The following is a 14,676-nucleotide window of genomic DNA, read 5'->3' as shown; positions in this document are numbered from 1 at the left end:
GTTGGTATTATACTGGTAGTTGAATCTGGAGCATTCGGGGAGGTAGGTGGAGACGTGGAGGATCCTATATGGATTTTCCGCCTCTCCAGGAAACGAATCCAAAAAGCTGGCTTACTTGATCCTCAACGCTCCAATAATGGCCTTTCATATATGCGGTCCAGAAAGTATGTTTGAAGGCAAAATACGGATCCTTGAATGAAGTGTCCGCGTGTAAAAGACGGGATTTGTACATGTATGAAATGAGGGTTTATACATCCCACATGGACAGTTGTGACTAAAAGATAGAGAAGAGAGGCATCTGCATGGGGAGGAGGAGGTGATAGATGGAGGACGAAATTATGAAACGAAAATTTGACTTCTAAATAGAAATATTCTAGAGCGTCTCTATAATAGACACTTAGTAAACATCCAAGATTGTTAATAAGTCTTTTAGGGTCGGATCAAAAGTACCCCCTTTGAAGAATAAAAAAATGAGGGAGTTAAGAATCAAAGAGAAGAAAAAATCAAAAGAAAAAGAATCAAAAGAAAAAATGTTAGGGTTAGGGTTAGGGTAAAATTCGTTAGGGTTAGGGTTAACACTAACCCTAACCCTAACACAATTACTTTAACCCTAACCCTAACGATTTTTACCATAACCCTAACCCTAACCCTAACCCTAACATTTTTTCTTTTGATTTTTTTCTTTTGATTTTTTTTTCTCTGATTCTTAACTTCCTCATTTTTTAAATTTTTTAAAAAATTTTTCAAAGGGGGTACTTTTGATCCGACCCTAAAAGACTAATTAACAATCTTGGATGTTTACTAAGTGTCTATTATAGAGACACTCTAGAATGTCTCTATTTAGAAGCCAAATTTTCATTTCATCATTTCGTCCTCCATCTACCCCCTCCTCCTCCCCATGCAGATGCCTCTCTTCTCTATATTTTAAACACAGTCGTCCATGTGGGATGTACAATTTGTTTAGAGACGTACAATTTATCAAGATTTCTCTTCGAGCAAGTATCTTTATTTTAGCTCTTTATCGTAATATTCTGTAAGGGGAGATATCATGGAAGACACATAAATTTGGATATCCAGCAAGGAAGGATCTTAAAAATTGGAAGATCTTGGAAAAGTGGATGAAAATCCATATAGGATCCTCCTCGTCCCCATCCAACCTCCCCGTCTCATAAAAATGCAACTACCTAGGTAATACCACCACTGTGGTCCATGTGGGATGTACAATCTTTGTACAAGTTTCCTTTCTTGCTCGAACAAATGGAAAATGCGGCCGTAAGAAATACGTAATGAATTTGGGAATATATGGAATCCCTTGGGAATTAGCATGCGGCACATAACAAAACCTATTCAAGGAATTTCCATGTGGGATACGTGAAATTTCATTGTGTCGTTGTAGGTTTGTATAGGTTGCCTAGATTCTGTATGAGGCGCGCACTACCGTTATTTTTAATTTTCGCAATTCCTACTTATTATCCTACATGTTGCCGCAATTTCGTTTTCCTTCTTTTCTACCTGCGTACGTTTATTCAACAGCGTTCCATGTTAAAGCACACAGTGTACATAGTCTTTTTGTTTTGGCCATCTCACCAGTGATTGACCCAGGAAGTGCAATGGGTCAAGTGTGGTGGTCATCAGCTAGGAGGGGTCCTACTAGGACGCCGACCGCATGCCGGGGTTGTGAGCCCCGCCCTCCTCCACACCAGAAGACAAGAAAAACATAGAAACATTATTTAAGACTTTATTTGTACTTTTTGAGAAAAACAAATCACCAAAACCTCTTTTATGATTAAAGAGTTGGACAATTATGCCATTACTCACTCTTCAATCATTAAACATGGTTCCCCTAATTACAATTATAACCCCTCAAATAAGTACTTTCTGCACCGTACTGTTGTCAGAAAAGTACAATATATGAACTCTAGAACAAATCTCAGACATTTATCTCACCCTTTATCAAACCTTGTGCATGCGCAGCTTGCATTTCAGTAACATCTAGAATAGCGCAGCACACTGATTCTAAAAATAGCTTAAAGATTCGGACAAACATTGCATTCTGTTTAACCGCTACGAGGATTATACCAACCGATTTTATTATTTTTACTTAAAGTTACAATAATAACCCATGTAAACTAAAATTCTGCTGAAAGTAAACTTGTAATTTTGTTTGTCCGAATTTCGCCTTTTTCTTCTTTTTTATGACGTCACGGTTGCGCTGCGCTATTCACAGCCTTAGACAAGCGTAATTGTGTCATTCATCATTTTATTGGAGGTTCTTTATATTTATTTGTAAAGTTTCTGTTATGATGGATATTGACAATAAAACCTACCTTGAAGAATTTGGCAAATGCTTTATACCGGGCTTCATCATCCCAACCCACGAGCCTGAGGTCAGATCTATAGTTCGTTAATAATCACTATTTGAGACAAGTGTGTTCCATACATTTCCATCTTAGGGGTATTTTTAGGTGGTGTGCCCCACTCCTCTGCAGCAAAAACAATAACCCAATAGGCAGTAGTAAGGTGGTCAAGCCAAATAGTAAAACTACTAAATCTTGATCACTGCTGTACAGGAGAACTAGTCTACACAAGTATATACTCTGCTCAGCAAGATGTTTCCTTATTTCATGAAACCAGTCTGCCAAACAAGGTAGGGCGAGTACCATTTCAAGAAGAAGAGAAGAGAAGAGAAGAGAAGAGAAGAGAAGAGAAGAGTGAAAGAAAAAAAGAAAGAAAAGTAAGGAGAAAAAATGTGACAGACAGAAGTGCTTATAGAGTGAAGGCACTAAGCCCGTTCAATAGATATTAGACTAATACACAAGTTGAATGCCTCACCTCTAATATTCCTTAGTATTTTTAACTTCAGTATATTCTTCACCATCAATCGAGGGGGGTCAGAGAAAAAAACAAAATTACAGAGTTTGAATGGAAGAAAATTGGAATTTCCAAAAATTCCTCCATGAAGAGGAGTGGGTGGATGGATAATTTCTGGAACTACACAATCAGTAAATCCCCGTGTATAAGAACCTAAAATTTAAGAACCTTTCAGGCTGAAATTTTCATTTTAAGCACCCTTCACATAAGAACCATTTCTGGCTGAAATTTCAAAAAAATATTTTGGAAAAATCTAGGTTCTTATACGCAGGGTTTTACCGTATCTAAAATATGTCAACACAAATACCTACTAAATTAAAGTCCAGATGAATCCAAATCTTGATAATTCGAAAAATTATCGAAGATGTAAAATAACTAGAAAACTAATTTTAAAAAAATGTTTTTTAATAATTTAATCATCGAAATTCATAAAAAATCTTTGAAACTCTAGCTTGGTGCACATGAAGTTTATTTTTTCAAAGGTTTTTTTTTTTTTGCATGTAAATTCTGTGTTTTGTTATTCATAGATTTTTTCATCAAAATTTATTGAAAATGTAGATAAAATATAAAACTACCTGCAGGAGCATGGGCCACCATGGAGAAAAACCAAGGAGTTGTATAATAATAAGCTCCTTATACTCCCAGAATTAACACATTTTTCTACTTCCAACTGATGAAAAAAGCAACATATTTTGAAATAATGAACTCAGAACAAAGACTTCCTCTTAAAAGTCCATGTGTCATCATCATTCACTAAATAAGCTTCTTCCTGAAACAGTAAGAAACCAAGGCCTTCCTTCCCTCAGACCTAAGAGGTTAGTTTTATTTATTGGGTTGGGTTTTATCATCACGTCAAAAAACGATCATCTGAATGGAGTCTCTCCAATTAGCACCATATATCATTCCCGCATACCTGCAGGAGCATGGACCAACTTGGAGAAACACCAAGGAGTTGAATATTTAAGCTCCTTACTCCCAAAAGGAACGTATTTTTCTACTTCCATCTGACGAATCAGTAGACGGACGTCCTCCACTAACACCACGTCCAGCATTAGTAAGAGGACACCGAGAGCCTTGTTTTCCCCAGACCCCAGGAAGGATTTCTTTTGTTGGTTTGGTTTTATCATCACGTCAAAAAACGATCATCGAATACTACTCAGGATTGCTGTTATATGACCAGGTCCAGTTTTATACACCTATTTTAAAACAAAAACGTTATAGTCGGTCCGGCACAATCTGAAATGGGCGATCTGAGAAGAAATGTTTTCTCATGGCTAAAACACGAAAAATCAAAGGTCATGCCTCATATTTGAATCTAAAAGAAAACTTAGTGTTTTGGCTGTGAATACATCATACAATTTGCATCGTGCTACTCAGTGTCAGTTTTCAGACCTTCGACCGACGTTTTTATTAAAAAGGTGTACATGTTGTTTTTTCCCTTTTGGTCATTTTATAATACCTTCCCCCCCCCCCCCTTTTTTTTCGTTTTTACCTTTAATTCTGTTCAAGCAAGAGAAAATAAACTAAGTAGTTCATATCTCTTGGTTCAAGCTGACAAATCATATATGGTATCATATCTTTCAATTTATTTAATTTTCGATATATCATTAATTCTCACTGGCGTGTCACATGTTAAACTTAGTGTCTAACTAGTGATCGTAATATATAAGCTAAACAATGTAAAAATAGAAATTAACGAAGACCTACCTGGCGAATAATTAGATAAGGCAAGAAAAAACAAGTTTAAATGAATAAACACATTATGTCATTATGATGCTATTAAAATGGTTTGGGATAACTCTCAGTTACAAAGAAGAAAAAATGCAGTTAACTTGTTTTGTTGTCTTATAACCACTAGTTCTTAGCCAGGTACTCAGTAAGTTTTCCTTAGGGTCGTGGCCAATTCAAATAACCCGAAAGGACGTCGCCAAGAGAGATTCCAAGTGCAAGATTATTGTTCCCCCTTCCCCTCCCCCTCCCCCTCTAATGAAAAAGATGCTTAAATAATTTAAGATAGTAAGAGGAAAAAAGAAAATGATCAGTAACACACTTTCAAGTAAAGACGTGTTGTATAGAGTTAAACAAATAAACAAATAATACGTTTTTCGTTGATAGTAGTTAATTTGGGTTTATAAAATAATACTGAATTTCGTGATCGTCATATCAGATCAGCTCCTACAGCTTAATGATAACGACATGTTTTCGTGCCGTGCTCTTTGTCTTGCTTTGATTTTGTCCTCTGTTGTCCTTTTACTGGAGGGTAAGTACGAGATAAACACGATAAGTAGACTGAAAAGTTATATGATGTTTTTACTGGATCATTATGCCTTTATTTTCAATAATTCAATAAATTTGTCCTGAAACTTTGCATGGACATTAACTATGTTATGGACATTTAAAAACTGCAATAAAAAGATGGAGTCACCATTCTCGTTTTTTCGCTAGATATGCTTTCCAAATATGTCAATTTATGGGTTTTATAGTGAAATGCGGTAGCAACCGGAAGCTGTAATCAAGAACTCTTATTCACAGTTAAATTAAAGTATTTTCATATAATAAAACGTACTTAATACTTGAAGTTTACTAGATAATCTATACTATTAAATCCATCAAAGTCATTAATTTTTGATGACTATGATTCTTGAACTATTAGTGAAAAATGCAGGTATATTCGCCTCTACGAACGTCCAAAAATTTCACGTCAACTATTCCCATCAAAATATTTCAAAATCTATCCAATAAACTTTCCTTCCTATTTCCACACATAATTACGAGCATCGCATTTATCAAAGATCTGAAATAAAAATTGGGGGTCACCATTCTCGTTTTTGATTTATCTTGGAAAAAACATCTCAAAATAGTCGAAAGCGACTGGGGACTGGGGCGAGTCAGATAAAAATCGTAATTTCTCTACTCAAAAAAGAGGAAAAAGTGAAAATTGGTTTTGAGCATGTTTCATATTTAGTTTCCGAAAGAAAAATGTCTAAACTTTGTTAGTTCCATGCTTTAAGTTGCATGCGCAGAAAAATGCGCAGCGCAAAAAAGGGAATTACCCAGTCGCAATTGGGCACGTGTATCACTTCATATCGCTTTTTTTTTTAAACTGACTTTCAATAAATTACTTAAGATGACTGCCTACCCTACATGTTTTAAACTCAAAGAAGGCAAAACCCTCTTAAATTTTGCACGAGACTCCATACGTTTTTGCTGCGAAGTCGTATTGCGAGCAGCAACACTAAACTCGACACAACAGTTATTGGATGTTGGGAACCCTGTGGACTGTATGCGAGCAAAATCTCGAATTTGGATCACGGCGTCGGTCCAGCCGGATTTCTCGGAGGATGCTCCGCATATGCTCGGGCATCGGTCGTATCGTAGCGTGTCTTCGGAGATCTAGAATGCTTGGTAAATACTCGGCTCGGCTGCAGTACATATGGATTGCGGAGTTCTTCATAAGAGGAAACGCGCATTACGTCGAAAGCACGTTTTCGTTGTGGGTTGCAGAATACTTTGTGGGGTTATTTGATCGTCTATGCTGCCCCTCGAGCTCATTTAAATGAACACTGTCAACTTTATTAGTCTGGTATTGTTGATGAATGTTTTCATGTCTCTTGGTGCCGGTTGTTGGTAAAATGTGGTCTTGCATATATCCGCAGCACTTCACTTACATTATGTAACGACTAGTATAAGCTTAATTGAAATAACAGTCAACTAAAACTCGCGCGAATGCATCCATTGAATGCTAATTTTTTTGAAAATAAGCTTAGGACAACCCATTTCCTTTTCCTATTTGGAATCATAGCATTAAATTTCACTTTAACGAATCGTAAATTAGAAAAAAAGTTATTTTCATTTTCAAAAGCAGCCAGTCACCTTAAATAAAATAGTCCCCCCCCCCCCCCCCCCCCCCTCCCAATAACTTCTTGCCCTGTTAATATTTTGATGTGGCGACGCACATTCGAATCTTTTCTCAGGTATCCAAAACTCCTGCATCAGTGATTGGATTAAGATGAATCATCACGACATTTGTTTCCAAGGCAGCGGTGACCGCTTCGGTTCTTTCCATAACTACGTAAGATCTGGTTTGGTAGCAGCGATCAAACTAGAGCACTTGTCTGGCCACATCGCATGCGCTACCGGTCAAGCCTACAATAGTTACTGGGGATGTACAAACCATAGCGATTTAGTCGCAAACCCTTTTAATGCCGTAGTGACCGATCAACACAACCAAGTTATCTTTCCAAAGAAAAACCAGATCTTGGGTAATATTATATAGACAAATAATTTAGCTTACAAAAATCTGAGCAGTACTATATGCGACAGTATTTTATATATTTTGCAGATATGTTCCTTCTATCTGGTATCGAGTTCCCTTCGCTGACACAACCTCTTCCAAAGAAATCGTCCTCACCGACTTTGCCCAGCCCTTCTACTTCCCCAAGTACAAGCAGATGAGGATTTGGTACGGAGAGGATCTGACGGGCGTCACTGAACATAATAACCATGGTCGTGTGTGTGTGAATGTGTATGCTAAGTTCATGTTATAAGTAAGGACCTCATGAAAGACCCCCTAGCCATTGGCTATACTAGTACGATAACGATAATGCTAATAAAAGGAATATTAACAGTTTTATAACAAGAATTAAGAAGGTAATATGTAAGCTTAAAACTTGAACAGGACTATTAATAAAAGGTTACAACCTGATCGAACTTTTCAGTTGTGTGATTGATTAAAATACTTTTTATCTAGCTTTATTCAGGAACCATTTTTTACTTCTTCATTTTATATTTAGATACCAAACAGGGTATTTTCAACATTGTCTGATCAGCCTTTAGCAAAATAAGTGGGTTTTTACCCTCTGGTTAACCCCCAAAGACGCAAAGGATTATGGGGATGTGAAAGTCGAGTATAGACATGTAAAAATGCACAGTAGAGCAAAGTCGGTCGACCTAGATTAACAACATGCCAAAGCCATGATGCATAAAATGCGCACAGGAAGGGAAAACTGCAATACGCATGAAATTAGCATAATTGTTTGTCTTCCCATGCTCCCCTTTGGTCTTAGCTTCGTTTTTAAACCCGACGTTTTTTCAATTAGGTGTATAAACAAAAAGTTCAAGGTCGATTGGAAAAATCAAGTTTATTTTTTCGATCTAAAAATGTCTCCAGGGAAAAGTTTCATGACAAGAATTTTTACTCCACTCGTTATTTTCTCTTGTTTATTTGCATTAATATCAGTACTTGAAATGGCTTTGATGAAAACTAAGGTTGGGCTGCCTGTGGCGGAAGTGAACTATAATATTGTCGAACAACAAGATGGCATCTGTGTTAAAGAGAAAGAGGAGTGATCTTGAAGATCACTTGATAAATGAGGTTAAATATCCTGATATACGGATCTATATCCTGCCACAAAGAATACAGAAAACAAGAATGGATATTTTGAAAAAGGCTGCTTGTAAGAAAGGATTTGTTGTCGAGGAGAGCTTCAGGTTAGGAAATTTTCCTGAAGTTCAGTGTGACGAATATTTAGTATAGTATATAGTAATAATTATATATTTGAAAGGCGAATCTTAGTGGTTGCATGGGCTCAATAGACTCTTCTTAAAATTGACCTTATTACGATATAACATGAAAATACAAAAGAAATGCCACAATTTCTCTCGAGAAAAAGTCTGATTTGTTTTGTATATCCCTGTTAGCGAGCATCGACGAATTTTGCATGATGAGGCTTGGGCTTAATTCACTACACTTTCTTTAATTGTGTGGTTCCAAAAAATACCCATACACACGTACACTGCCACCATGGAGGAAAATTGAAAAAAAGTTTCCCCCATTGGCCTCTGGAATATCTAATTTTCTTCCTTATAAACCAACCTTTTAATTTCGTTTTTCCTCTGACCCCCCCACCCTCTGAGAATTTCCGATTCCTTCCATGGTGGCATATGGATATTTTCTGGGACCACACATTCTACAAAATGAACCTGAAATACAAGGGAAAGGATTGCCTTAATTATTGCGTGACTATATATGATTTATTGTTGTGTACATATGCTTAAGTGCAAACAAGGGTGGATCCAGGGGGGTTGAATTGGGTGACTAGATACCCCCTTTGGAGTCGAATAATATAAGAATAAAGTATAAAAGGTAGGATCTAAAAAGGACACTGTGTAATGCCTTTCTACGTAACAGTTACCCCCCTACAAATCATTCTGGGTCCGCCACTGGCCAATAGACCTCTTTAGCTTGGGCATAAATGTTTTCCCTTTTTTTTTTCAAAAATAACACTCATCTTATATTTATTTGTTTTGTTTTACTCTCCAGTGGAAGTGTCACCCATGTTGTCAGTCAGTATGACAGTGCCGAAAAGATCTTAGAAGCACTCAAAAGGTAGTAACAATGACAAGATGTACATGAGTAGAGGGCACTGGCCAGTTCGGACACAATTTAGCCATAGATTTTATTTTTTGATTTTCCAGCTGGTTTTTAGGGGTGGTATTACCCGATTAAAATATTGTCTGGTTATTATTAACGACTAAAAGATGGAATCCAAAAATGGGAGACAAAAATGGAATCCAAATTGTTCTAGGTTAAAGACTTAAGGTTTCCTATGCTAGGTTTCCTATGCTTGTTAAAAACTTATTTCCTATGCTAGGTTCACATCCTAGGTTTCCTATGCTGAGTAAAAAGAAAAAAATTATATATAAAAGTGGCTTAAAGAAATAAAACATATATTAATTATGACTGAAAAATTGAGAGATAAAATTATTATCGATGGAAAATCATATAATATGCATCCAGTTTATGATAGGTATGCTGGTAGTGAAGATGGTGAGATTTTCAATATAATTAGGATGAATACTATGAAAGAGTTAATTGGGAATAACGAATATTTACGAGTAGCTGTTAGGAAGAATGGAGAAACTGTTCAAAAATTATATTATTCACACCGATTTATATGGGAATGTTATAATGAGTTAATCGAAGATGGTAAAGTTATTGATCATATTAATAGTGATAAACAAGATAACCGTTTGCGTAATTTACAACTAGTAACACAACAACAGAATTGCATGAAATCTGCTAAAGGTAGAGATTATTCATTTGTTAAGAATAATCATAGGAATAAGAAATATGTTAAAGCTATTGATATCGATGATGATAATAAGGAATCGTTTTATGGTAGTATGTATGCAGTGCAACAGTATTTAGGGATAAATGTTGGAATTGTTAAGATGGTATGTGAAGGATTAAATAATTGTAAATCTGGTATTTCAAAAAGAGATAACCATAGATATAAATTTGAGTATATAGAAAAAGAGCAATTACCAGAAGATTATAATAAGTCTGCTAACAAACGTCCAAAAAAGAAGAATACTAATAGTCAGAAATAATTCATATATTTGACTATCATAGGATAGTAAAGACAGCATAATATTTATACTGTGCCTATTAGGGACATTATAAATAAATAGTCATTACTTTAAACCATTTCAGGCTAACGGAACATATACCAAGCTAAACCAGCAATGACGATAGTAATAGCTGTTAGGTTAGTATCATGTGTTTGTGAAGATGGTTTTGGTTTGATAGATGGGGTTGGTTTTATAACAGGTTTATCGAAATTATCAGTTGTATCTGGTTTTTTATTATTAGTTTCAGGTTTATTGGTTTGATGTGGTAATTTAACCTTTGAATCACCCATATTATGCTTTTTTATACCAACTGATTTAGTTTCGTTATTTATATTATTTATACCGAAACTCATATTGTTTGTAGCTCTCTGTAATTTATTATTATACCCAACAGTGGATTCAGTATTTATTACTAAAATAGATGGTAACAACCAACAACCTGGTGATATAGCTAAATCTAGTTTTACTTTTGCCTCTTGAATAGCGAACTGATATCTCTGAATACTTTTGGAAATATCCTTTTCGATTATTGAGTCTTGAAACAGTTTTAAGAATACATCTTGAGTTTCTTTGGCTGAACCTGAATCGCCAATGATCGACGATCTAGTATTGACCTGCGAACCAAGAACGCAATAAACGAATGCTTCTATACTCTGGTTCAATCGTGACAATCCAGCTTTTGTTATACCATGTCCATTTTTAGGCACGAACCAGTTATATTGGCTTCTATCCTTATGAGTAGATGTATAATATGCTGTTAAACTATCTTTATAAGGGCTCCTATAATGGAAATTGAACATATCTTCATTTGTGGATTTACCTTTGAATCTGAAATCTGGGTTGGATGGATCTATACCAAACTCATTACACAGTGTCATTAAAGCACTCTTATCATATCTAGTACCATACCATACAAATGTGTTATCCCACGGTAGTGGAACTTTGAGATCATTTAGAATGCATCTTATTGTATATATCACATGAAACCTTAGGATAGAACCAATTTGAGTATCAGGTTCTATGATATCATAGCTAATACCGCAACCACTCGTTGCACACCAACATGCGAAATTAAGCTGTTGAGACCAATATTTAAAATTCGGCTCTTCCGCCCATGTAGTGTAATCGCTCACATTTTGTACTGTCGGGGGTGTTAATTGAAACACATCGTTAATATTAGCAGAGAAGCTTTGTGAAGAAGTTACATATATTTTTAGAGGATCTATTATTTTCTTAATATCATATGCTTTATCATATAACCCAACAGCTGGAATTGGATAGGTCTTTTTAGTAGTTAGAAACGCCTTTGGGAATCTAGAACCTAGGAAATCATTTATGTTTTCCGGTTCATGGCGGTGGCCTTTATACTGGGGGTATTGGTAAAGAGTCTTTACTAGACTACCATCTTTATTAAAAGGGTCATAATAATCACCATTGAATAAAAAGCGAACATCATCATTCTTGTCTTCTATGAAACGCTGATCGATATTGTTTGGATATCTTTTTTGAAATTCAACCCACTTCATCTCTTATAATTTATATAAGAGATAAACTTTTATACGTTTATATTTTTATCATATCTGACCTTATACATATACCCCCCAAATGGATCTCTGTTGAAGGAAATCGTTATTTCCTTTGATTTACGAGTTGGTCTACAAGCTCCTTTTTCAATTCCTCTCTCAACTTGTTCACATCCACATCGTTTTTTAAAAGATTTTCGTTTTTCTTCCGTCTGATACTCGATTTGAGTTTTTCGTATTTAGTGAGCTCAGTCATGATAAGTTCGAATTCTTTCTCATCTATATGATTGTTATGTAATGCTTTTGACACGAGATCATTTATACTATTTTCCTTCGATTTGATGAGTTGAATAGTCTTTTCATGTTTTGAGATCTTTTTAGTGAGTTTTTTCGTCATAACACCACAACCAGCTGAAACCAGTCCTAGAACACCCCCAACAGCACTTAGAGGCGCTCCAACAACAACACCAGGCCCTGTTAGGGTAGTACCTATTCCAGAAGCTGTGAATAATCCGCTTAGGGTTCCTGTAGTTATAGCTGTTGAATGAAAGAATGATCTTACTCTTGAATATTTTTTTCTAACATGTTCATAATGCTTAAGCTCACTACCAAGCTGAGATAGAACCATATTTACTTTATGAAGTCGAAAGTTTTCCCCAGATGGTTGAGGAATCTCAGGATAAATCGTATCATAATCAGTCATTATATAATTATAATTACTATTTTATTTTTATATGATTTCCAATACTAGATGCATTGGATATAAACCATCCTTGATTAATTGATTATTAGTGTCAGTAACCCATACTCTTATACTATTGATATAGCCATGATTAGCATAGGTATGTACAACTGCTCTGGATTGTAGCTTATTGTATCATTGAGGCTTTTTGTATTGATATAAGCCAACACCTGGGAATATTTATTGCTACATATTACCTGTTTTGAATCAATAGCGCCACAATGTATATATATAGCAATTGGGGTTTTAGATATTTTTACTTCATTTCTCGATTTTGCTTTGAGATTAGTGTTGAGATTTAATAGCTTTGCTAATGAATCATTCAGTTTAATATCAACGCTTGGGATAAGATAGTTTCCCTCTATGCTAGCAGGTTTTTCACCAATAAACAACACTTTATCAATTATACTCTTTACTTGAGTAACATTAGAGTAATTACCTTTCGGAATTCTTAATAGTACATTACCTTCTGAATCTGAGATGGTTCCTTCACTACTAAGATTCATCATCTTATTTACGAAATTACAAGATATTAGTGATATCTGCTTACTTTTTTGAATCAGGGTATCAAACCAAATAGTGTTATCAGCTACTGTTTTATCAATGTGTAATATTGTCATTTATATATAATATATAATTATCTTTTCTTTTTATATGATTCTACAATATACACCACAACAGCAACTATGAGCAGCCATGCATTCTTAGCAAGAAAGCCAACCCTCCCCAGCTGTTCTAAATAAAAAAGAGGCTATTGCTCCAACCATGCCGGGTAGTATTTGAGCTAGTTTCTTGCCAATAGTCTTCAAACCATTACCAACACCTTTAGCAACAGTAGTTAATCCACTTTTCAAACTATTAATTATAACACCAATGATGGTACCAACCGCTAAAGCGATACCAGTAACGGTAAGTCCATAGCGTTTTATTATTTGTTTTACATGTTCTCTTAATGGCAATTTTTCCTCTATTGTTTCATTCTGTTCTTGTAATTGTTCTATTTCTTCTTGCAATTCATTGATTTTTTGGTTTATCACTTCATTTGTCTTCTCTTTTGTTGTGATAACTGATGTAGTATCATCTTCATTAATATCAACTATATTTTCCTCCAACTTGGATATTAGTTCAACTTTTTTATCAATATTATCATTATTCTCTTTTAATAATGTATCTGCTTCCTTTCCTAAGGCGTTCTTGGTTATATTAGGCATATTTTTGTTTAATGTTCCATCATTTTTATAAATGCTATGCCAAGAGTCCTTACCCTTTACACTACCCTTTACACTAATTTCAATCCTATTATTATTACCATATCGAAGATTAAATGTATCATCATCGATAGTATTTTCAGGAAATAATCCATCAATTTGAGTTTTAATCATCTTATACTCTTCAATATAGGTAATATATGGTCCTAGATTATCAGTTATTGTTTTGGGTGCTTTGCTTAGGTCATTTAGATAGTATATTTTAGAGTCTATTCTATTTTTTAATCTTATTTCTACTCGACCAAATTCATCTAAATCGAAAAGGAATGGAGTTTTTTTAGGATCCCAGTTGGGATACAACTCTTTTATTCTATTTTCAGCTTCTGTAATTCTAACTTCACCTTCTCTAATCTTATTTTGGTTTTCTTCAAACTCCTCTATATTCTTAAGCTCCATATAGGCTGGAATATCCTCTCCTTTGTTTTTGAGCTGAAAAATATCATTAATACGTTCGATAGCATACCTATAATTTTTACCAAATTTTTGTTTCATTCTAGAAAAGAAACTTTCGCCGCCTTCATCCTCACTTGGTATCAATTGATCATATTCATCAACGATTGTCTTATTTATATCCGCTTCCCCTTCTAGGGTTAATGGATCAAAGTCAATTCCACCTGCTTCCATTTAATATATATTAATATACTAAATAGTTTTTTATATAAATTTACAAGAATTTCGATGCTAGATAACCAGCACCCAACATACCGCCACCAACATATATCATCTCATACTGTTTTTGTTTATTACTTGGTTTATAATAATCACTAAACGTAGGCTTATCCTCGATATCGAATTTAACATCTGGATGAGCTTTACTATATAGTTTAAACGCCATATCTGCATTATCCAAAACTTCATC

The 14,676-nt window shown here is 35.0% G+C and overlaps 5 protein-coding genes across 6 annotated transcripts in view; 2 read left to right on the top strand and 3 right to left on the bottom strand.

Annotated features, from left to right (window-relative positions):
* Nucleotides 1-4,983: 4,983 nt before the first annotated feature.
* Nucleotides 4,984-7,576, top strand: LOC116286648 (uncharacterized). Its single transcript, XM_031693205.2, has 3 exons — nucleotides 4,984-5,131; nucleotides 6,846-7,133; nucleotides 7,214-7,576. The coding sequence occupies exons 1-3, from the start codon at nucleotides 5,068-5,070 to the stop codon at nucleotides 7,324-7,326; spliced, it is 465 nt and encodes a 154-aa protein (XP_031549065.1). The 5' UTR covers nucleotides 4,984-5,067; the 3' UTR covers nucleotides 7,327-7,576.
* A 574-nt stretch (nucleotides 7,577-8,150) lies between these two features.
* Nucleotides 8,151-14,676, top strand: part of LOC116307670 (DNA-directed DNA/RNA polymerase mu) — a 22,851-nt gene continuing 16,325 nt past the window's right edge. The window contains exons 1-2 of one of the 2 annotated variants that reach the window (XM_089039186.1): nucleotides 8,151-8,361; nucleotides 9,194-9,259. In XM_089039186.1, the coding sequence (XP_088895312.1) occupies nucleotides 8,189-8,361; nucleotides 9,194-9,259 (239 nt within the window). In that variant the 5' untranslated portion in view covers nucleotides 8,151-8,188. The remainder of the gene's footprint in view (nucleotides 8,362-9,193; nucleotides 9,260-14,676) is intronic. The other variant, XM_089039185.1, reaches the window with a different exon arrangement.
* Nucleotides 8,795-14,676, bottom strand: part of LOC116307669 (uncharacterized) — a 27,923-nt gene continuing 22,041 nt past the window's right edge. Inside the window, exon 7 of the mRNA XM_089039187.1 lies at nucleotides 8,795-8,853. The gene's annotated coding sequence lies outside the window, so the exon portion shown is untranslated. The remainder of the gene's footprint in view (nucleotides 8,854-14,676) is intronic.
* Nucleotides 10,368-11,810, bottom strand: LOC148905918 (uncharacterized). The gene has a single exon (XM_089038846.1). The coding sequence runs from the start codon at nucleotides 11,808-11,810 to the stop codon at nucleotides 10,368-10,370; it is 1,443 nt and encodes a 480-aa protein (XP_088894972.1).
* Nucleotides 11,914-14,676, bottom strand: part of LOC148905917 (uncharacterized) — a 6,526-nt gene continuing 3,763 nt past the window's right edge. The window contains exons 2-3 of the mRNA XM_089038845.1: nucleotides 13,016-13,094; nucleotides 11,914-12,344 (exon numbers count right to left, since the gene is read on the bottom strand). Coding sequence (XP_088894971.1) covers nucleotides 11,914-12,344; nucleotides 13,016-13,094 — 510 coding nt within the window. The remainder of the gene's footprint in view (nucleotides 12,345-13,015; nucleotides 13,095-14,676) is intronic.

Source organism: Actinia tenebrosa, unplaced genomic scaffold (assembly GCF_029948245.1).
Source record: "Actinia tenebrosa isolate PJP-AT-01 unplaced genomic scaffold, QUT_ActTen_1.0 PGA_scaffold6__47_contigs__length_16458017, whole genome shotgun sequence".
In the NCBI taxonomy this organism is placed as follows: Eukaryota; Metazoa; Cnidaria; class Anthozoa; order Actiniaria; family Actiniidae; genus Actinia; species Actinia tenebrosa.
The sequence above is the reverse complement of the archived record's forward strand: the minus strand, read 5'-3'. Positions and strand labels throughout refer to the sequence as shown.

Bases quoted from the DNA above. Each gene is read 5' to 3' on its own strand.
- LOC116286648 (XM_031693205.2), top strand. From the start codon at position 5,068: ATGTTTTCGTGCCGTGCTCTTTGTCTTGCTTTGATTTTGTCCTCTGTT. The intron at 5,132-6,845 runs GTAAGTACGAGA...ATCTTTTCTCAG, and splicing joins TGTTGTCCTTTTACTGGAGG to GTATCCAAAACTCCTGCATC. The intron at 7,134-7,213 runs GTAATATTATAT...TATATTTTGCAG, and splicing joins AAAGAAAAACCAGATCTTGG to ATATGTTCCTTCTATCTGGT.
- LOC148905918 (XM_089038846.1), bottom strand. From the start codon at position 11,810: ATGAAGTGGGTTGAATTTCAAAAAAGATATCCAAACAATATCGATCAG.